Raw genomic sequence first — 23672 nt, 5'->3', positions numbered from 1 at the left:
AGCTTTACTCATTCGGTCATACATAGATAACCTTGTGTTCGATCTGCTCTCGCTCGGCTGGTCTTGTGTTAAGAGATTTACAAGGGCAAGCATATGTAAGTCTGTCCGGTCTTTACCCGATTGGGCATATATAGATAACCTTGTGTTCGATCGACTTTTGCCCGACTGAACTTGTGTTAAGAGATTTACAAGGCTAAATATATTTAAGTCTGCCTGATCTTATCCGGTCAGGCATATATAGATAACCTTGTGTTCAATCAGCCTTCGCCTAGCCGGTCTTGTGTTAAGAGATTTACAAGGCTATGTATCTCTAGATCCGTCTGGGCTTTGCTGGACCGGGTATTTGCAGAGAATCTTATGCTTTTTCTGCCTTTACTCAGCCAACCATTATTATGGCCGAACATTACTTTCCATCTCGAGAGAAAAATAATAAAGTCTTTACACCCGACCGGGTTCATAACCAGTCGTCTCTACTCGAGCACCCGGCTTTGGGGTGATGTGGGCAGGACTTGACGACTTTGAAGCTAGGTGATCATCAGGATCAAGTATGGAATGTTCTTCCATCCTAGCTTCGACTAGCACATCACCTTGACTTTGACTGTCACGTCATCCTTCAAATTTACTCGTCATAACCCGTATCACCAGCCTTCCCTTCAAGTCTAGTTGAAAGAGGCATAGTCGATTGACTGGACTTAAGTTATGGTTTCATTCGTTCATTTCCTATACTAGAACCACCTCCCAACCCCTATTCTTATTCATCCCTTGGATACTTGATATCTTTTCCTAAAATTTCCTATTGATGATTGCCCGTCCATAAAGAAAAGAATAAATCCACACTGATAAACATTTTTGATAGAGGAATGATTTTGTTTGTCATATCCATCATAAATGCATGTTTATGGGTGATTACCACATGGCCTCACTTCAATGACTTTTGACGCATGTCTCCTCGCACGACTCAACAACACTTTATTTCATGTGGATCAATGCATCCATGTCTACTTGTCGTTTTGATCAAACTACTACACTTGAATTGTACTTGATAAAAACCCTAAATAGCCTTCCTTCTTCGTACTTCGCCTTTCATCCTCCTCAACCTTTTCCTTTGATGATTCTTCTTCTTTACAACCCTTCGCTCCTCCTGGCTCTTTCACATTTCCTTTTAACGCCTACTCTTCTCAGGATCCCAGTAAGTTGTCCATCAGTTCCTTGTTCTTGTGTTTTCTTATGGCGGAAGAATTATTTTCCCCTTGGTATACTCATACTCGCTCAAATTTTGACAACTCTGCTAGAACCGCCCTCCACCTTCAGTACGAAATCCCTAAGGATTATCGTATCATCATTCTTGCACTCGATGCTTACCCTCACCATCTCCCTGACAATTACGTTACCTTCTTCAACGACCAACTAATGGGCGGTCTTCGTTTTCCTATACATCCCTTTATGTCAAAGATAAGTCAATACTTTGGTATTCCCCTATAACAATTCACCCCAAATACTTTTTTTTGTACGGGCTATACATGTTGTTCCGCCTATTCAATATTTCCTCGACCTCCAGAAATCTTTTTCTATTTGCTTATCCTAAGAAATCGGAACCTGGGATATTCCTTTTCCAATCTTGCCCGAAGATGGTTTTCTTTGAGAAATGTCTTCTTCCAATAAAGGTTGGAAATCTCACTTTTTCTTCATGAGGCTGCCCAAGCCTGCCCCTTGATCTACTAAATGACAATCCTCCTTTTCTCCTCTTCCTAATCTAAAAAGGCTCAAATATGAGACTGTTAAGGTATTGTGTCAGGGACACTTTACTGATATGTCTTTTTAGGGAAGGCTTGGGGAAGTGTGCTCGCTTTGAGAAGCATGCACGTGCGCTACAGAAGCCTTATATAAAAGAGGGTCCAGACATCGACGGAGGTATGCGATATTCTACTGTTGCGCTACAGTTCTCTTGCTACTTTGCTCGTTGTTTCCTCTTTTTCGTCGGAGACTGACTTTAGCGTCGGAGGGCCATCGTCGGGAACCCCTTCCCTGGCGTGGCACTGACATAGTCTGTGGTTGCAGGTCCGAGAGGAGTCAGCTAGAGGTCAGTAGGAGCGTCGCCTCCCCAGTATCCGTCCCTTCGACTTTCAGATAGGATCAATCATACATATTTATACTATCATATGTTGCTCTATAGTACGAGTAGATCTGTTGTAGATCTCTAGTGATTACTGACCATTATTGTTAAGAATCTTGGTCTGGCTAGAAAGAGAGTTGAATAGACGATCACTCTCTTCCTTGTCTTCTTATAATTTGTTAGTTGCGTAGTGGAATAATGAAATCACAAAGTAAGAAGACAAACTCTAACACGTTCGTTTAACATGGTTCGAAGATAATGCTCCTACTCCGCGGAGTGTCCATAAGGTGGACGATCTCTATCCATCAATGGATTAGTCCTCGGAACTCCGCCTAAATCAAGCCTCCTTGTCGATGGAGAAACCTCACCACAACCTCGATTAAGAGTACTTGTATCACAAGAACTTAGAGACTCTAATTGGGGGTTAACCACCTCTAATTTCATCACCCAAGCTAGCCACTCCAAACTCCATTATATAGAGCTCAGGAGGAAACACACAAGCTGTGTTTTCACTATTAGTTGACTGGCAACTTTACTAGTTTACTGTCCTTTGTGAAAATTCGACCGTTACAAACCAACGGCTTGATGTCAGTCGACTGGTTACTAGACCAGTTGACTGCTTCACATCGGCTTAGCGAATCAGAGCCCTATGTTCGCTCCCACCAATCAACTAGTAAACCCTAAACCTAGGTTTTACCCCGAGTACAATCTCTCATGCACTCTTCCAAGCCTGCACAACCTTAACCTTTCCTTCTAACCACTTCCATCTGTTGGGATCTAGCGCGCTAAACACGCAAAAGCGCAGCGGAAAAACACTAGATCCTCTTGTCCAACGGATCCATGCGAAGGGAAGAAAATAATTTTCATGACAAATAATCTATGCTAAGCTACATGATAGAATTATACCTTTGAAGCGTGCTCACGATCTCCTGACAGCTCGGATCACAGCACGATCAAGCGTTCGCGCCTCTACGGTATCCACACAAACAAGTCTTGCCTTCGTTTGTCTCACAAACTCAACAAGATGGAGAAGAACACGCAAAGGTTGTGCTAGCAACCTCAAGGGGTGTGTTCAGCCAAGCAAGGGGAAGGAGGAAGAAGAAGAAGCAAAGAAACCTTTCACCTTCTCAAGTGATGAAAATCTCATGAAAAACTCTTCCAAAATGATATTTATATTCATCTCATAGAATACCAAGAGTTTTGACCTTTCATCTTCTAATCTAATAGCTCAAAATCAATCATTCAATCCAATGGTTGAATTTTGACCATTCAACTTCCTTTGTGAACTCAAGTTCACTCAATGAGTCTAACTCATTGATTCTCATGCAATTCGACTCAATCCAACGATTGGATCTACTTGAGTCTAACTCAACAAGCGCAATTCGGATTACACTTAATCCATTGATTCATCACATGAACCTATCTCCATATCAACTTGTTCTTTGTGTGTGACCCTGTAGGCTCTCGTAACGTTGGCAATGTATCCAAATCAACATTTGTTTACATAAACAATGAGTGGCATCTAGCAAAGCATCATTGTTATCCAAGTGACGAGAAAGTCGTGATCCGACCTAACTTTTCCGTGGCTATCATGTTGTATGACTTGGTCCCTCTATCCTTGATATCTAGATTGATCAATGAGGCATAGACCGTGTCATCCTCTTATCAATCTTTGTGTTTTTTGATCTCCAAGTAGACACACTCAATCAAATAAGCTCAATATCTCATATTGACTCATTTGCGCATGACCATGCTTTCTTGTGTCCTACTAATTAAGGATCCCACAGATATCGCTTCCGTCATATGGAAGGGATAGATCCCATCTACATCACTCACATCCCTCCGCACAATTTATTGCATACCCAGTGATCGACTTTATAGTCCACCCTGTTATGAGTGACAAGTGACGTTTGACGATACCAAAGTATACAACTCCTTATGTAGCGAACCGTAGTGACTTCAGGTCTAAGAACTATTCATACCAATAGTCACATGAGAATGTTTATGACACTCATACGACGATCCATGAAACATTCTCATGGTGGGTCATTCAGTATATATTCTCTAATATATACCCATGTGTCAACCTGATATCTCATATCCATGACATGTGAGATCAAGTCATCCGTTGACCTACATGCTAGTCTTAACGCATTAATATTGTCCTTGTATATTAATGCTCGACTAGGAATAGTTAAGAGTAGTGTTCTCTACAATATCTCACTATCAATTCAACTAATTGATTATTGTAGATAAGAACCTACTACCCAAGGATATTATTATATTTATTCAATCGGCACTGAAGTGTAATAAATATAATAATCATAACCTTTGCCTTTTTATTAATAGTGATATATGATACAAAATGAGCCCTTTACAATCATCTCATAATTGGTACTAGGGCTAATACTAACACCATCAGCCTTGTATCCCTCGGATGTTTTCTCATCCTTCACGTCTTGTCTTCAAGAGCTTCCTTCAATCTTGTCCTTTATTGTCCGGTCTTCCATTGCCAAGAGACTCTTCACCTCCGGGACTTCACTTTGCCAAGAGCTTCTCGCTCTGGGACTTCATCCTTGTCAAGTCACATTTGGACTTACGTTGCTAAGACTACACACTTGAACTTATATCACCAAGCATCCACACTTGGACTTTGCCTTTGCTAAGATCATACTTAGATTTCCTTTTGCCAATATCACACTTGGACTTTCCTATGCCAAGATCACACTTGGACTTTGCCTTGTTGTACCTGTATCCTGCACACTCATAAGCGCATATCAAATACAACAATAACCTATCTTATACCTTTGCACAAACATTAAAATATAGCATCACACTGATTGCTCTAACAATTATACCTTACTTGTTAGACGGGTTCTAGTATATGAATTTATTATTTTATTTATGGTTGAGGACATATTTCCTACTTGTGAGATTGTATACTTTGATCTCCTTACACATTGGCTATACACTATCTCTTGTCTATTATCTGTTGAGTTATTTAGACTCAACACCCCATGTATGCTTTCTTTCTTTAGGTAGCAGATAAAGGATATATGGAATCGTTTGGAGATCTTGTTCGTCAGTACCACGTCGCATCGAGAGTTTTTCCTACTATTGCTTTTACTTGCATTTTGGTTTCTTTTCCAAACTCATTCATGTAATAATTAATTTGAGTGTGGATTTTAGTCTTGTGGTGTACTTTTATTCGGTTATGGTACTTGTTGTGTTAAGTCATACCGGTACGCAGTCATCTTATGTTTTTTGTCATGTTTTTGAGTGGATTAAATAAATTCCTCTATTATGTAGTTGGTTCATATATCTTCCGTTGTGTATTTATTCCTGATTTGTGGATGTATATCATGTTATATCAAACATTGTCACAACGGGATACGACCCGTTTCGTCAGACAAGTACACCTTCGGATGTGATAAAAATGATGAAAAATATAGTAAAATAGATGACATAATATAGGATATAGAATGAACATAGTAAAACATAGCTTCAAAAGGCCTCCTCATCACTTATGTAGGGAGAAAAGATCTCATGAACACCCTATTAAAGGGTGATGTTGTAATCACTGTGTCCATTTATGTTAGTAAGTACTGTTTCCTTTAATGTCGATAACCGTTGCATCCCGTCATATGTCAGGAAGTTGGAAGGTCAGTGGCGACTCGACAAATTGACAAGCTGAGAGATCGACAACTCGACAAGTCAGGAGGTTAACAATCGGAAGATCAAGAACTTGATTAGACAGATCAACACAGTATGTTGGTGGGTCAGGAGTCCTGAACCTACCACGCCACTCCTACCAATCTTGGTGGCAAAAGGTCATATGTTGCCCGAGACGTCTATACGATCGGTTCCACAGTCATTTGTAGAGAGATAAATCACAGAGAAGCAGAGAGATCGATAACTCGACAAGTTAGGAAGTCAGCAACTCAGGAGATCAGGAACTCGATTGGGCAGATCAACTTAGTATGTTGGCAATAGGAGTCCTGAACCTACCACGCCACTCCTACCAATCTTGACTTTATTCCACATGGCTTCTATATGGATCCAGCTCGCCACGTGAACTCTACCCGTATCAATTTTTCCTCCAAAAGGACACTATTAACGACTTTTTAAACTAAGGTCAAGTTGTTTAACTAAAAGTTACAACCCAAGAGCATCTTAGAAAAAAGGTAGATCCACTACCTTAGCGGTTCCCCTAGTGCCGGCCCCACGGATATGGAGGGAGGTTCATGCAGATACACAGACCATAGGCGCATGACAGGGTAAATCCCAGATCGTCAGTTCCTGAGAATCGACCTCTGGCCATTACGCCAGAGATACCATGCGCCCACCGTCTGCACTACGCCCTGGGGGCAAACCCAAGAGCATCTTAGAACATTCACATCCGCTTCCCTAAATATATAATTTATCTTAAATTTTACATTTTACGTTAAAAAAATATATTGACATCAACTATCTTATTCATTACTTAAATTTAAATTTTATGAGTACCTCTTTAAATTTTAATTTAGAGAATGAAATTTATTTTCTAAATATTAAAATATTATTTAATTTTTTTTTAAAAAAAAAAGAAAAATAAAGAGAATGAATTGAATAATGAATAATTTTAAAAAATAATAATAAATAATATAATGTATAATAAAAATGATTATCGATATTTAATAAAATTAATAGTTTCCTTTAAATTTTAAAAATATTGATACGATATACGGCCAAAATTGGTCTTTGTTTTTTTTTAATTCATACGCTAATTCAAACTGTACCATTTGGCCATGAAAAAACTGGACCCGGCGGCCTGGTCTCCTGACACTCGTCCTGCACTGCTCGATTGCAGAGATCGGAGTGGCCTGCCCTCACCAGAGCTTTAATTAAGAAAAAGCTCGACGGATTTCAAGAAGAATCCAATGCCAAGATTACAAAGAAAGCCTGATCACACAACACTGAGAATCAATTAAAGTGGTTGATGGGCACACAAGGGCCATGGCAGGGATTCTTCTCATGCTTTTTTTTTTTTTTTAAGGTAATCTTATCCGATTCCATAAAAAAAACTTTCATCAGATAAATAAAAAAAACTACAAATGAATCTTAAGGCAGTCCAATGTCATAAGTCCGAGATGAGATTCGAATCCTCTTCATGATGGTAAAAAATGAGACACCCGACTATTAATCAAAATTTAATCCTAAAACTTCATATTGAAAACACCATCATTCTATCCTAAATTTCTTGTACTCCGTTCGCCACCAAGTGGAGGAAGGGGGCTTCTCAGTATTTTATTCGTGGCATCGGCTCCAACAACAACATTTCCAACACCATCTCTTAACCTTTCAACATTTGTTAAAATATTAGGTGGTAATTGCATCACGAAAGCTCATCCAAGTGGCTCTCCCAAATGTCGTGCGTGCTCCATTGAAGTGGTAAAAAAGCATGAAATAAGCTGATGGAAGCCTCCTAACAACCGAGTTGTTAGCGGTTAACAATCACAGAATTGACTAAGCCAATTCAGCTAACGTATACGTCATTCCTACGAACAAGTTTGGTTAGCTACATAACTACTTTGTGATGTTTAGGCATGATCCAAGATTGCATGAGACAATTCGATAACTAACTACCAAACAATATGAACTGAAATTTAAGAGGTGCCGCTTCAAGAAAGAGACCTAGCGAACAACACATCAACACGACAAAGTTTGATTTCCCTGTCGTCATAATGATCCAAGGTCCACTAATTACCCCATAAAATACTCAGCTCCTTTGATCCTTTCCACTTGGTGCCAGCATCTAACGGCTATGGACCACTACGCTAAAGGAACTACTCTCTTCCAGCTCAGTTTGATGTTTGATGAACAATCTACGATAAGTCAACCACTCATTTGTTAATTGAAATTTGACTTGTGATAAGACCGAAGAGATATCAGAAAAAAAAGGTTTGTTTTTGAGGCCTAAAGAAGAAAGTGTTCAAAGACAGAGAGCCGTCTGGAAACACAAAAACTTGTATCAGAAGATACAACGATGGAACACCTAATTGTTAATCAATAAATGGATTTTAGTGGAGGATTAGAGAAGCAGATGGGGGCAGAAAAGGAGGCACCTTTGCCAGGTATATTTCACTGATGTTTTGCTGCCGCCGAATGTTGAGCGGCGCTTCCGTCGCCCCACCTTTTCTTGCCTCAAGGTTGAATCTTTCTTCTCGTGTTGGAAGAATTATTCAAACTAAGAAACCCAGAAAAAAACAAAGCAAACACAGGGTGAGAAAAATCTTGCCTCCCCTTTATTCATGAGGCAGCAACAATTGAATTCAGAATACAAATTGCCTCGCAAGAACAGAAGCTGGGATCAAAAAGTAAGGGACGCGAAGAAGAGAGGAGCCACTAAATCCACATGAATACCGTAAAGAATTAACAAACGTGAAATTTTAACAGAGGGGAAGAAGAAGATGGGAACAGTCGGCAATTATGATGTCTTTTGATATGGAGATTGATGGGGAGCAGCAGTGTTGTAGAAGAAGATGAGGCAGAGGATTTACCGGAGAGCAGCGGAAGTGAATGTAGTGTCAGGCGACGGCTGGTCCGTATAGATCGTAGGGCGCCCAGAGGTGGTCGAGCGGGCACGGCCGATTTGAATCGAGCCGCGCCCACGGCTTGCCGCTGCCGCTCCAGTGGAGGAGGCTCACCGGCCCCGCGTGCAGGTCCCGGCAACTGCCTTTGACGTTGTCGCCGCCGAGCCCGTGCTGGTTCCATCGGTGCTCGATGGGAGCGACGTGCCCTGCGAACACGAGCAGGAAAGGAGGCAACGAGCCCAGCTCGTAGATCCGCCCCGGACCGCCGGGTGCCTCGCCTCCCTTCTGCACTTCCATCCACTGCTCGATCTGCCGCGTGTACCCGAACCGCCGCCACCGGACGAGGTCGAGCACCATCACCCCGGTGTTGAAATAGCATGGTCGGCGGCCAGCGAACGCCGCCGCAAGCCGTTGGTCAGACCAGAAGCGCGGGGTGAAGTACTTGGTGAAGTTGGCGTGGCAGTACTCGGGCGCTCCCACGGCGCGCGACCCCAACCCCGTCCGCCACAGCTTGGCGATGTCGTCGACGACCACAAGGTCGGAATCCAGGTAGATCACCCGGCGCACGCACCGCTCGAGGATGTCAGCGAGGTAGTTGCGGGCGTAGTTAAGGGGTTGCTCCAGCGCCTGGCGCACCGACGTCGAAATTAGTCCCCGCACGCGATCAGGGTCGAAATAGTACGCCTTGAATCGGAGCCCGGGGAAGGCGGAACGCACAACCGGCTCCAGGCCAGGCTGCGAAACCAAGAAATGGAAGAAGACGCTCTCAGGGCACCGGGCGTGCGTGAGCACCGAGTGGACCGCCGCGATCGAACCGCGTAGGTACTCCTCGTCTAGGGTAATGGCGATGTGCACGAGCGACGGGTCGCAGACCGAGGTTCCGTTAGCGGAAGGGACCTCGCAATCGGCGGCATTGCTGAAACTCGGCGCGCGGCGGAATCCATAGCGGTCGGCGAAATCCGAGACGGCGGCGACCCGATGATACCGGCCGCCAGGTGTCCGGAGGTAGTGCGAGGACCGGATGGCCTCGGCGGGAGGGAAGGACTGGAAGGAGGGGGACAGCACGACCATGACCATGGCGGCGGAGCAGAGGCCGGACAGGCGGACGAGCCAGAGCATGGTTCCGGCACCCCCGCGCAGGCCGCGGCCGCTGCCCTTGCGGCGCCGGCAACTCCGGGTCTTGAAATAGCAGAGATCAGCAAGGAACGCGAGGGATCCCCGATTCGCCGCCAGGACGGAGGCGGAGGAAGAGGAAAGCCCGCCCCCGCAATCAATGGGATCGAACGAGTACCACGGCCTCAGCGCCGCCGGAACTAATTGGACCCTCGTCGACTTCCCTTAAGGCCGAAGCAATCGCCGGGAAAGGTGGAAAGCAGCATGGAACCCTAAAAAGAGAGGGAAGAATCCATGGACGAGGAGGAGGCGACGAAGGAAGCGGGTGCGGTAAGCCCACTCGCGGTGAGCTCCTCCGCTCCTTCTCTCTCTCTGCCCCAACCTTCCTTTCCAAATCCTATTCTAAAGCGGCTCCAGCGAACGAGAGAGAAAACCAGCGAGGAGAGACAGGTGGATAACGTCGGTCTGATTGAAATGAACCAAAAGGCCGTAGACCGGGCCGAAATGAACCGGTTCGGTTGGAAGTGGTGGTTTTTAATAATTTGTCACGGATATAATTTATGAAGGAGACTTGATGACTTGGATGGGAGTGCCCGTGATGAAGATTAATGATTCCCCGTGATCTTAATTATTGTGGTTATTGTTAATTATTTTATGGATATAATTAACCTTAATGATCAACTTGAATTAGCATGACTAACACACGAAGCTCTATGTCTCAACCTAAAGGAATATCTCTTATAGAATATCAATTAATCAATACCAAAAGGCATGATCAAACTAACATTCAAGACATGCCTTCCAAACTAGAACCTTGAAGTTATAAAGTATATAATTGATTGATCACCTCGGTTACGAAAGGGTTTGTAATTCAACAAGGTTAAGTATTCGAAAGTATTGTTTGTAACTAAAGTATCAAGAGTTCTTTGCTTTGTTAAATTAGCAAATCAATTACAATGTTAACATGGATATACACTACACATAAGGTGTTTAACATAATACCATTTGGACTGGTTAAGTGATAGTTACATCCATACTTCATACTTGAAGGAACACAACATCTACTAGTAGATATATAGTTTATATAAATGCCAACTATCATAATTATATTAGCTGACTTGTTACTTAGTAATTAGTGCATCTACTACTAATACTTAATGGCTATACAATTATTTTTTTTTAAAAAAGTGAAAGTTAGAATGATTTCACAAAACTTGACTTTGATGCAATGTGATTGTGTTGTGCAACCAATGCACATAAACTATTGACTAAAACTTGATATATAGGTAGCATTGTTCTAACTAATGACTTGGTATCAGGAACTAAACAACTAATATAGTTTGGAATCAATACTTAGTCTTATCAAATTACACTATCAACTCTCAATTACAAGTAATATATTTTTATTTGTTTTTTGTTTTGGGCAATGGTTGCTTGGGCATTGAGAGATATAAGTCACATAACTAGAGTTGTAAATGAACTAAACGTTCGTAAACAAATTTAGTATTCGACTCAGTAAGAGTTTGTTTATGTTCGTTCAATACACACAGTATCAATTAAATAAATAAGTTTGAACAACTTGTTAAACTAAATAAATAATCTTGAACACATGTGTTCATCTTATTAATGTTCGTGAATAACATTCACGAACTATATTCATTGATAAAAATGTTATACACATGCTAAATAAATAAAGAAACATTTAAAATGAACAAATAAATTTGAATTATCAAGCTCAATAACCAATCAAACAAGCAAAAGTTTTAAACAATTAAACAAACTTAAATTGAAAGTACGATAACATCTAAACGAATCAAACTCAAACTAAGTGTGAACCAAGAGAATAATTATTTCAACAACTTAGTTCATTTTAAGTTCGACTTTGCTTGGATCGATTATCTTATTAAATAAGTTTGAATACTCTAAGGGCACATTTAGTTCAAAGTGATCATTAGTTCATTTTAGGTTCAACTTTGCTTGGCTTGATTACTTTATTAAATAAGTTTGAATACTCTAAAGACATGTTTGGTTCAGTGTGATCGTTGATAACCTTGGAGATAACCAAGGTTATCAACCTTGTTTTGTTTAGGTTACGATCAATTCTCGAGTAATGCAGCTTTACTGTCACATCAACAACATCATCAAATGGGTTATAACCCCAAAATCCGATTACCTCCACAACCTAAGGTTTTTTGTGATTTTGGGGGTTAACAAAAAAATTTTTATCAAAATTATCCTTTCATTTTTTTTTTTTTGACGCCAACGACTTGCGAGTTGTTCTCCAACGGCTCACGAGGCGAACAACGGTGAGTGAATACAGCAAAGGCGGTGGCGAGCGGTGGCGAGCAACGGGGTGAGCGACAACCAATGGGCCAAGCCGAAGCAAGCGGCGGTAGTATTGCAACTAGGCCGGGATCAACTCTAAGCACAGGGGAGGGCTATCAGGAAAGGAGTAGTGAGTAGTCTCTTTCTTACCTATCGACGAAAATTGCTTCACCCAAGCCGACAAGCGGGGTGGCAGGGCCAGCATTAGGCATAGGCCTTATAGAGTCTCAATTTTTATTGGCGCCCATTATTTTAATATATTAAATATCTTTTTATATATATTTTAAGAGAATGGAAAAGAATAAGGTCCGTATAAAAGATTTGTAAGATCTTATTCTAAAAAAAATTATGTCATTATTTTTAATATATTAAATATATTTTTATGTATATTTTTTTTAAGATAATGGAAAAGAATAGAGCCCGCGTGATTAAAGATTTGCATGATCTTATTTTTTGATCAAAACTTAGGATTTCGCAAAGATTTCATTATGATTTTAACGGATAGAGTCATAAGGGTTTTTTTTTTTTTTAATATTTTAGATTTATTTTTAATTATGTATATTCTTTTATAGGATCTAATCTATTCTCCACTTCAATATCTCTCAATCCTACCTTTCACTTGTTAAGCTTTTCTTTCGTTGATGACGCTTTCTTCTTTGATCAATAAGAATATGAATTAAAAATTTTTTATCTTATCCAAACAATGTAAAAAAAAATGCTAGCTTTTTTTTAGTTCCCCCTCTCTCCCGTTTCCAACTCCCCCTCTCTGTACTTCTCTTGCTCATTGCGATTGGGGAACAGAAACCACACCTAATATTATCACGTTGATCCGGTTGGTGCCACTGTGCTCTTTTCTTGATTAAATTCAAATGTTGATGCATTCATCTGTATTGTGTCTTATTGAAATAGAAGATTTTATTATTTTATAGTAATAACGAATTAGATATCTTTATCATTTCACTTCGGTGATAGATATTAAGTTTAACTTTTATTTAGATATAGTTATAATCCTAAATTGTTTGATTTACCATTTATCTTCATTCTATCATTTACAACTGTTCTAATTTAAGTGATGAAAAATATGATTTGTTTTTTCTTTTGCTCCTAAAAGGCTCTCATTTAATTCTCGATAAATGATAATGATTAATTTGGTCTCGTTATGATCTTTATTTTTTAAGAATGGTAATGAGTTTTGTCATTTTGTACTTGTGTTTTTTATTTATTTATTTTCTTTGGGGTTGATGATAAGTTATGCGTGGGAGCATAATTTTTTCTATTACTGTCATATTTCATTGTTTTTTTTCCTTAATTTTGTTCCTTGTTTAAGGGTCGTTCTCTCCCTCTTTTTTAAGTTGGCAGTGATAGCGTGAGCGGAGGATGAAGGAAACGATGATTTTTTAAAAAACTTTAGTAAATAATTTAATCAATTTCTAGTTATAGTTGGAATAAACTAAATTAACTTAATCTAAAACCCAATAAAATTCACTAAAAAAATTCTAAAATAATAAAAAAATAAAATATTACCTGATTTTAAATATTTATATATATCACTATTAATAATATTATTATTATTATATATTTTTTGAAATTTTAATTATCAGAAATTAAAATAAATACAATCACAAATCACATATTATCGATCAACTACTGATATAATTTTTTTGTACTTAGATATAAGGTGCGGACAGTCATACAAATATCATCGTACTTTTTCTATTATGAATTTGGACAAGCATACAATATCATCATGCTTAAAATTGAACCAAGGATAATTCAATAAAATGTTACACTAGGTTATATATTAAAATCTTCAAATAAATAAGATTCTATTTGATCATCTAAATTAAACTAAATTATATTTTATTTTTGATAACCAGATTAAATGATTATCTTATAATTACGTAATTAAAATTATGCATGATAATCTCTTTGGTATCCTTACTCAGCTTAACCCAGACTGCTGGAATAACAATTAATGGTGGCATTTGAGAAAGTGCAAGCAAATCTTGTTCCTTGTGGTGATGTTGGAAATTGAGTTATCTTCACCCCAAGAGAGGTAGAGGGATTGCTTTTGACTACTGGAATGCCTTCACTCTCGTGGTGGTAAAAGATAAATACGTTTGCTTTCAATGTCTCCATCAATTTGTCTCAGAATCAACACGGAAGAGATAAATCACAGACGACTACTTACCTTTGAAATAGTGACTAACACGTAAGAGAGACATTTACCTCAATTTTATCGAGACAATGCCTTCACTCTCGATTCCATAGAAGCAATCAACATGTTTCAATTTAATTAAAGCACTGTAATATGGATATTATGTTTCCACTAAAATACGGATAAAGAAGAGAAAAAAATCTATAGTAAAAAATTATTCTAAGAGGAGAGAAGAGAAAAGGTAAAGAAATTCATTTTTTTTACCTGCTTGTTTATTTTAATAAAGGAAAGTGGATACATATAACATAATTTTATAAATAAAAAAAAAGTACATATGTTATTTTTTGAACACATGATATAATTTTATAAGTTAAAAAGATTACATATGTTATTTTTTATATATGGTGTAATTTTATTAGCGGTGCAACCAAGTCGAGCCGAGCTGAACTCTTGAATGTTTGAGTTTGACTCGTTTATAATCAAACTTTATTTAACGAATATATTCATGACTCACGAGCTTATTCGAACTTTTATCGAGCCTAAACGAGTTTAGTAAATATAAATTTAAATATTCGTTAAAAATTGAATTATATATTTAGAGAAAATTATAATATTCTTATTAAAACTTATAATTTTATTCTAATAAATAAATTTAATATATTATCTATATTTTTCATAAGTAGAAGGTAAAATCTATAATTTCAATATCAAAACTATTATTTTTTTCATTTAAAAGTTGATTCATGAGCTTACTAACGAATATGTTCACGAGCTAACGAGCTGAGTATTGTTGAAGCCTGAGCTTGATTTGTTTATCTTAACGAACCTCATTAAACAAGCTCAAATGAGCTTTTATCGAATCGAGCTTCAAATAGCTCATGAGCGATTTGGTTTATTTACACCCCTAAATTTGCGAATAAAAAGGGATACATATGCCTTTTTTTTCCATTCGCTGTTTTTCGTTTGATTTTGAGATGATTAATTTTAGCTCCAAAATTATCTGATGATAAATTATATTTCTCTTATGTCTAAAAATTTTAATAAAATAAATGACAAAAACTTTTCTACCGTGAAATTCTTTTTTTTTTTAATTTTACTTTTCGCTCTCCTATGTAAACTGACCATTAATCTCCACCAATCAAGGCACATTGAAGACTTGTTCAAAGCCAAAATAATAACTGAGCTACAATGCCAGTCTCCCTCATAGAGAAAAGTAGTTACGTTGATCATCATAATAAAAAGAAGGCATACAGCAAACAATATGAAAATTGATTTTTATTTGTATTTATCATCTTCTTCAAGAGAAGCATTGAAGTTTTATTAAAATTGATAGTGAGTTAGCATATTCTTTTTCTGGGAAAATTTTGGATTTTTTTTTTCAGAAGAAAATGCTCTCTTATAGGATTGTAAAAGATTATTATATTCATCTTAAGTGTCTTTTATAGATCGTCATTATATTAAAGAGAAGTTTTCTTTGAGGACATGCTAGGGATATGACTTGAAGGTTGACAAGCGAAGACTCCACATGATCCTGTAATACAAGAGGCGTCAATACTAAGCCAGGAAGAGGTTCCTGGCGTTGGCCCTCCGATACTCAAGTCAGTTTCTGGAAAATGGAGAATAGTAGAAAACTATAGCTAGAACATGTGAAATTACGAAGTTACGCATACTTTTACCTGTTAATGGGAACCCCTTTTTATAGTGTCACTATAGTGTATGCGCACATATCTCAAAGTGTGTGCACATTTTTCAAATGTCCTAGGAAAAGATAAGTCAAAAAGTGTCTCTGATACCTTTCCTTAAGTAAGCATGCATATTCCTGATATGACAGGCTGGAAGATTCTAAAGTACGATTTGCCCACGGGACATGTTCTGTTGTCAATGGCACAAACCTCCAAAAGAGTACAAGGAGATATACGGGTGGGTCCCGCTATCGACCAATGTTCGTTCGGCCGAGATGCTCTCGCTCGGTCGTGCTGAATAGAGCAATCTTCCTTCACTTAGCTTTTTCGTGGTCGGAGGGTTGTCTCTTATCCGAACGGGCACGCCTCTGCTCGGCAAGGACGACAGCCGAGGGATGCATTGCCTATTTGTCTCTTAGTCTCGTGTTATCCATTTGGCCTTTCTCGTCCGCTTGGACATGTCGTCCGCCCAGTCGTAATTGGCCCGCTCAGCCAATTTGACGCCTTCCTTGACTTTGACTTCCACTTTAGCCGGTCTTTCTTGCTTTGACTTATCTTTGGTGGGGCCCATCTTCATCACTGTATCACAAGTCTTCCCCTCAAGTCTAGTCGAAATAGGTTGTAAGTCCGACTGACTGGATAGTTAGTGTGTTCTGGAACTCTTTCTTCCCAACCAGGTGTTCTAGGGTTTAGAGTCGTCGCTCAGCTATTACAGTTGTTGTTCTTTCTGCTCGCTTTGGCATCCCAGAGTTTAAAGTCATCGTTCAACTATAATTTTCATTAGGACAAGGGTTTATAACCGCCGCTCAGCTGTGACATTCACTGCTCAAGAGTTTATAGCCGTCGCTCAACTATGTCGTCCACTGCTCAAGGGTTTATAGCCGCCGCTCGGTTGTGATGATCACTGCACATGGATTTAGAGTCGTCGCTCGGTTGTGTCGTTCACTCCACCCTCCTCATGTCATTTGTCAAGAAGTTGCCTTTTCTCTGAGCGGAAATGCTGGAGTTTAGAGTCGTCGCTCGGCTATGATGATCACTGCACAGGGGTTTATAGCCACTGCTCGGCAATGTCATGCGCTTTAGCTAACTCTAAACTTCCTTTTGGTCATTCTTCCGATCGGCAATGTATAATCCAAGGTAGATGCCGCTCGGATCTATCAAGAGCGGCACTTAGCCATTTTCCAACTTCATTCTGATCTATGCTCCGACCCCTCACCCCCACGTAGTTCCTTTTAATTACCGTTGACATCACCCTAATTTCTCGAAACTCGGTCAAACCCCTACTCATTAATGCAAAGCACGTTTAAACATGTCCTATAATCATGCTTTCTCCTTCTTCATTAATGTCGCTTGTAATCGAACGCCACACATCGCCTTTCCCTATCGTCTCATGTGTGATGTGACAAGAGACTATTTGGATTTGATGTGACTACTACCTTTTCAAAATCAACCGCCCAAATTAAGTCTCATTTTCTAAAACCCTAGATCGGATGGCACAAGGCAGCCATAGGCAGGGTTTTTAAAGCCTGTAATTTTCTTTCTCACTGCTTATCGTCTTCATTCTCCGCCTTCTTCTTCTCTGCTTCATCGCCGGCGATCTTTCTTCAGTAAGCTCTCTCTCTTTTCTTCCCTTTTGATCTCTGATTTCTGATTTCTGTACCTTGTTCCATGGTTGTCTCCCTTTCCCCACCCCCAACTGTCCCCGAGTTGTGGTATACCTCCACCGAGTCCAAATTTAATGACGATGAGGTCTATCAGATGAAACTAACTTACCATTTTTCCGATGATTACCAAATCGGCATTCCTTCTGCCTACGACCGCCCTCATACACCTCCAAATAGTTTTCTCCCCTTCTTCAAAGACCAATTTTTTGCCGACCTACGCTTTTCCATCCATCCTTTTTTCTTGGAAGTTTGTAGATATTTTCACATTTCAAAGCATCAATTAGTGCCTAATTCCTTTACATTACTGTGCGAGGTTGTTGTTTTATTCCGTCTATACAGGATTCCCCTTATACCCCACATGTTTCACTACTTCCATTATCCTAAGCTTTCTGAGTCGGGCACTTCCTTTTGTAAGCCTGAGTGGGCACCGTTTATTTCGACAAAATGTCCTCCTCCAATAAATACTGGAAAGAGCATTACTTCTATGTTCGTCTCCCCGCCCAACTCGGCTTTCCGACTTGCTAGCAAATAGAATTGTCGAAGCCTCCTCCACTTCGGAGATATCAAGGCCAGTCGGCTTACCTCCAAGCAGCTGCAAGCCTGGATGGTTAGAAATATCATATATACATGCTTCTTTTGGAGGGCGTCCTATATATATTTGGGCTAAGCTATATCCGAACATGGCTGTCCCTTCCTCTAGGTACATTATTTTTCTTCTTATCATCTTTGAATCTAACTTATTTCTATCTCTTCTTTTTGTAGATCAAATCATGAATCGAGCGTTCATGAGTGGCAAGTGTAAGCTTGTCGATCCAGACATTAAGGCTAAAGAACTGGCCGAGCTGAAGAGCCGCGGCTTGTTGTCGGTCAAGCATTCTGACTAGCCTACTGGAGAAGTAGGGGGAAGTCGGTGTTGGTTAGTCCTAGGAAAATCGTACTGGTTCCACTGTATAAAAATTTTGTACAAGTGTCGAACCTTTCCTTAAATAACCTATTGTGTTCTTTAGAAGTTAAATTAGGAATCGCAGACGGAACCTAACATCATTGATTCCAAATTTAACTTATCTGTTCTTAATGGTTTAGATTTGAATCGCAAGCGGAACTTAACACTATTGATTCAAATCCACCTATGTTATTAATTCCATTAAATATTAATTTCCAAAATTGACTTCCAGGACTGCATGGCGAGGCACATGGCCTTCTTGGATATGGGAGCAACCACCACCGCCTAGACAAAACCTTTTAAGGAAAACTAATATTTAATTTCCTTAAATAACTCTAGGTTAACCAAAAAGAACAATCGAATCACAAATTTGAAAAATAAAAGAAAAGAAACACAATCTCGAAAAAAATCCGAAAACTCTAGAATCATATGCCTCTTGTGTTTGGTATTTCCAAAAATAACTATACAAAGAAAACTAGTATGATGCGGAAAACAATTACTAGTTATACCTTTCTTTGTAAGCAAAAATAACCTCTTGATCTTCTACTGTATTCCTCTTCTAACCTCGAACGTTGTGTGGGCAACGATCTTCCAAGATGAGAACTACCAAGCACCTTCTTCTTCCTTCTAGGTTTCGGCCACCAAAAGCTCCTCCAAAGATGAAGAGGTTCGGCCACCACCAAGCTCCAAGGGATGCTATAAATATCGCCTCCTTTTCTCTCCTTCTTCTCCAAGCAAGATTCGGCCACCATAAGGACTCCAAGGATGAGATGAGGTTCGGCCACAAGATGGAGAAGAGAGAAAGAGGAGAGACCGGCCACACCCAAGGAGAAAAAGAGAGGAGAAAAATAATATAGTCGTTAGCCATGAAGGCACCTCTACCCCTTCTTTTATAATCCTTGGTCTTGGCAAATAAGGAAATTTAAATAAAAACTTCCTTAATTCTTTTGCCATGAAAAAGAAATTTTTAATTAATTAAAATTAAATTTCTTTTTTCAATTACAATGGTCGGCCACATTCAAATCTCCAAGCAAATAAAATTTTAAACACAAATTAAAACTTCCTTATTTGCTTCCGAAAATTTATAAAAAAAATTCTCCACTAATTTTTTCCCTCCATGGTGGTTTGTAAAAAGGAAATTTTATAAATTAAAATCTTTCTTTTAAATATGTGGATAAAAAGAAAGTTATCTCTAAAAATTAAAATCTCTTTTAATCTACAAATAAGGAAAGATATTAAATCTTTTCTTAATCTTTTGTAGAAGAAATATTTAATTTTTAAACTCTCTTTTAAATCATGAACATGGTTAAAAAGGAAAGTTTTCTTAAAATTAAAATCTACCTTTCAATCTACAAATAAGGAAATATTTCAAATCTTTTCTTAATCTTTGGCAGAAAGCTATAAAATGAAAGATTTAAATTTCAAACTCTCTTTTAAAACCATGATATCCACATAAGAAATAATTTTAAATATGATGTGGCCGGCCACCTAAGCTTGGGCTCCAAGCAATTGGCCGGTCACCTTAAGGCTCAACCTTTAGGCTTGGCCGATCCTAAGCTTGAGCTTCAAGCTTGGCTTGGCCAGCCCCTATAGGTTGGGTAAGAAGGTGGGTATGTGGTGGGTATAAATCTCTATATACAAGAGGCTACGATAGGGACCGAGAGGAGGAATTGGTTTTGGTCTCCCGATGAAATTAAGCTTCCCATGTTCGCCCCGAACACACAACTTAATTCTATCAATAATAATTCATTCCACTAAAGAACTATTATTGAACTACCGCACCAATCCCAAATTACATTTTGGGCTCCTTCTTATTATGAGTGTGTTAGTCTCCCTATGTTTAAGATGTTGAATGTCCACTAATTAAATGAGTTACTGATAACTCACTTAATTAATATCTTAGTCCAAGAGTAGTACCACTCAACCTTATCGTCATGTCGGACTAAGTCCACCTGCAGGGTTTAACATGACAATCCTTATGAGCTCCTCTTGGGGATATTATCAACCTAGATCACTAGGACACAGTTTCCTTCTATAATCAATAACACACACATAAGTGATATCATTTCCCAACTTATCAGTCTTATTTATTTATCGAACTAAATCTCACCCATTGATAAATTAAAGAAAAAAAATATCAAATATATGTGCTTGTTATTATATTAGGATTAAGAGCACACACTTCCATAATAACTGAGGTCTTTGTTCTTTTATAAAGTCAGTATAAAAAGAAACGACCTCTAATGGTCCTACTCAATACACTCTAAGTGTACTAGTGTAATTATATAGTTAAGATAAACTAATACCTAATTACACTACGACCTTCCAATGGTTTGTTCCTTTCCATCTTGGTCGTGAGCTACTGTTTATAATTTATAAGGTGCTGATAACATGATCCTCTGTGTGTGACACCACACACCATGTTATCTACAATATAAATTAATTGAACAACTACATTTATCATAAATGTAGACATTTGACCAATGTGATTCTTATTTCTAGATAAATGTTTATACCAAAAGCTAGGCTTTTAGTATACACTCTAACAGTCAGGTGGCGTTCAGCGACGCAGCAGCCACCACTGGCGAGCTACCGCCCAAGCACCCCTCCATGGCGTCAATCGTTGTTTCATCTGAATTGACCACATCAGGCGAGCCGTTAAACCAACGTCGCAAGCAGCACCAAGCGGAATCCTCTTCCCGCTCAGCGACTTTGGCTATGCAGGCCCATGCTCCAACAACGACTTCCCGACCTCCTTCCAAGAGGGGGGAATCCTTCACTTCTGTGATTCCTAAGAGGGAGGCTATCTTGTTGACTCCCCCTTCTTCCAACCGAACCCCCTCGTTGTCCGTGTTGCCAGTTGGGACAACACTCGCCCTGTGGTTCGCCTATCTTCCGCCTCTACTTGTTAGCACAGAAGCACCCGTTTCCATTATTCTCTCCTCCTCAATGTTCAAATCCAAGGGCCCGACCACCTCAAAGGCCTCAGATCTAAGCAGCCGCAGGCATGTCAAGGCAATCCTCCACCTGCCTGCCAAAGAGTGGCGCCATTTAAATGACACTAAGTCGCGCTCCCCTAGCATCAAATTATAATCCAAGGTCCTCTAGTGCAAAATCTGGATAGACACTAGGACCTAAGTGATGACCATCTCGCCCGGGGAGTTTGCTGACAGTTTTACCCAAAAATCAATTGGGGTAACTTTAGCGGAGTCTTTTCTTTACTTTTCACGATCGACGCTGACTAGCTTCACTTGTCTTGCAGTTCTGGGTGAAGAGTCTGACTATGTGCTAGAGACTGGTCTTTCTTGAACACGAGAAGCAGCAACTGCGAGAGTCGGTCTTGTAACGACCCGCCTTCTACTGGCTAGGCTGTAAGGCCGGACCGTCACATTATGTTGTGCTAAGCTATATCCATGACCATTAGTAAGTCTAGGTGCGGAAAACTGTACCAATTTAAAACTTGGCTAAACTATTATCATTTCTTTATTCTATATGTGCTAAGGGGTGTAATCAAAACTATTCATGACATATTTTACATCCCACATGGTCAAGGAACTGAACTAAGGGTCTTCCGGCTGTTGTCAGGCCTCCCAATCGATCCATGGATCGATTGGAATGGTCTAATCGATCCAGTGATCGACCCAGCATGCTTCTGTGTGCGGAACTTAGGTTGGATCGATCTAGTGATTGATCCAGCACGCTACTGTGCTCGGGGCAATATTCTGGATCGATCGGCTGATCGATCCAGACTGGCCAATCGATCCAGTGATCGATCCCAGGGCTTTCTGTTCGCGACAGAAGGCATCCGGATCGATCGGCTGATCGATCCAGGAGCTTACTGTTCACGGTACGAACTTCTCAATCGATCGGCCGATCGATTGAGAAGCCTCCAATCGATCGTTCGATCAATTGGGGTTTCTGATTTCGTACCAGAAGTCTGATTTCAGCACTGTTTCGTGCCTCAATCACACATACAAGTTCTAAAACAACTGGGAAACATTCTAACATCACATAACCAATGTTCTAAGCATGGTAGAGTGCATAATTTACTAGTTCATGGCATTTAACATACTAAGGTGCGGAATACTAAAATGCTAACAGTTCTAATGTTCAAAACAAAACTCGCTGCAATTCCCTAAGATCTTTTTCCCAAGTTCCATCCACACACATCTTCATCATTGCATTGACCTCCAGCCTCCGCTAGTCCATCTTTCCTTTACCTTTATCTGCAGTATAAGGAAAATAGTATCTGTAAGCTTGCGAGCTTAGTAAGAAACCATCTACCTCACTAAATCATGCATACGATGCAAATTATGTTTTTTTAAAACATGCTATTTGAAATACATTCTAAATATGCTAAGCATGGCATGGCATACAACACATAGAAACAAAACTGATCATGGCAATAAAGCTAGTTATAAACTATCATGTTGTATCAACAGAAAACTAAACTGGTACCAAAGCTAGGCTAGGCTAATACTAATCTGGTGCTAAAGTTGTACTAAACTCACATAACTATTTTGTGATGTTTGAAAACTATATTCATAAATAGATTAAAATAATAAACTTGCTGCTGTTTGGGCCCGGCAACTGTATTTGTTGTGCGCGCATCCCTAACTAGACTCAGGTTTGCAAGTTCCAAATTTAGTAGGGTTACTAGGTTAGCTGAACCTAGGGACGACTATGGGAGCCCAACCCAATGGATATCTAATCCAGTACAGTGCCACTGAGAAAGTAAAATACTGAACATAAGCTAATAATACTTGTCTTGCTTTTACTAGGTTGTCTAAACCCAGAACTAGGTTATCTGAACCTAGAGGCGACTGTGGGAGCCCACCCATTGGACCGTAGTCCCATATAAGCTGTACTAAAGCTGAACATACTGAATGAATGCTTCTATCGCATTTAGCTAAGCTAGTAAAATGCTTAAGTTGCATTTTAACCTTGCTAATAATTTAATCGAACACTTGGTATGCGCTAATTCGCATCCTTTGTGCCGGAAATCTACATACTACTAAACTGAAGCATAAAATTCACACGGAAGCTACTTATACTGCAGGTGAGGGGTTTCTTACCTCCTGCTCAAAGTTTCTTACGATTCT

At 39.5% G+C, this 23672-nt stretch overlaps 1 protein-coding gene across 2 annotated transcripts; it reads right to left on the bottom strand.

The window, feature by feature from the left end:
* Nucleotides 1-7734: 7734 nt before the first annotated feature.
* On the bottom strand, nt 7735-10243 carry LOC122017484 (probable galacturonosyltransferase-like 7). Of its 2 annotated transcripts, XR_006121380.1 has the most exons (3): nt 8653-10243; nt 8218-8339; nt 7735-7977 (listed from the first exon to the last, which is right to left on the bottom strand). XR_006121380.1 is itself a non-coding variant. In XM_042575115.1 (2 exons), exon 1 carries the CDS (start codon nt 9802-9804, stop codon nt 8680-8682), a length of 1125 nt encoding a protein of 374 aa, XP_042431049.1. In that variant the 5' UTR covers nt 9805-10243; the 3' UTR covers nt 8076-8339; nt 8653-8679. The 2 variants fall into 2 exon arrangements, 1 of the variants encoding a protein (XP_042431049.1); XM_042575115.1 differs by lacking the exon at nt 7735-7977 and having other exon boundaries at nt 8076-8339.
* Nucleotides 10244-23672: the final 13429 nt, after the last annotated feature.

Source organism: Zingiber officinale, chromosome 8B (assembly GCF_018446385.1).
Source record: "Zingiber officinale cultivar Zhangliang chromosome 8B, Zo_v1.1, whole genome shotgun sequence".
Taxonomy (NCBI): Eukaryota; Viridiplantae; Streptophyta; class Magnoliopsida; order Zingiberales; family Zingiberaceae; genus Zingiber; species Zingiber officinale.
The sequence above is the reverse complement of the archived record's forward strand: the minus strand, read 5'-3'. Positions and strand labels throughout refer to the sequence as shown.

What these genes read in the sequence shown, in the direction of transcription:
- LOC122017484 (XM_042575115.1), bottom strand. Translation starts at nt 9,804, where the DNA reads ATGCTCTGGCTCGTCCGCCTGTCCGGCCTCTGCTCCGCCGCCATGGTC.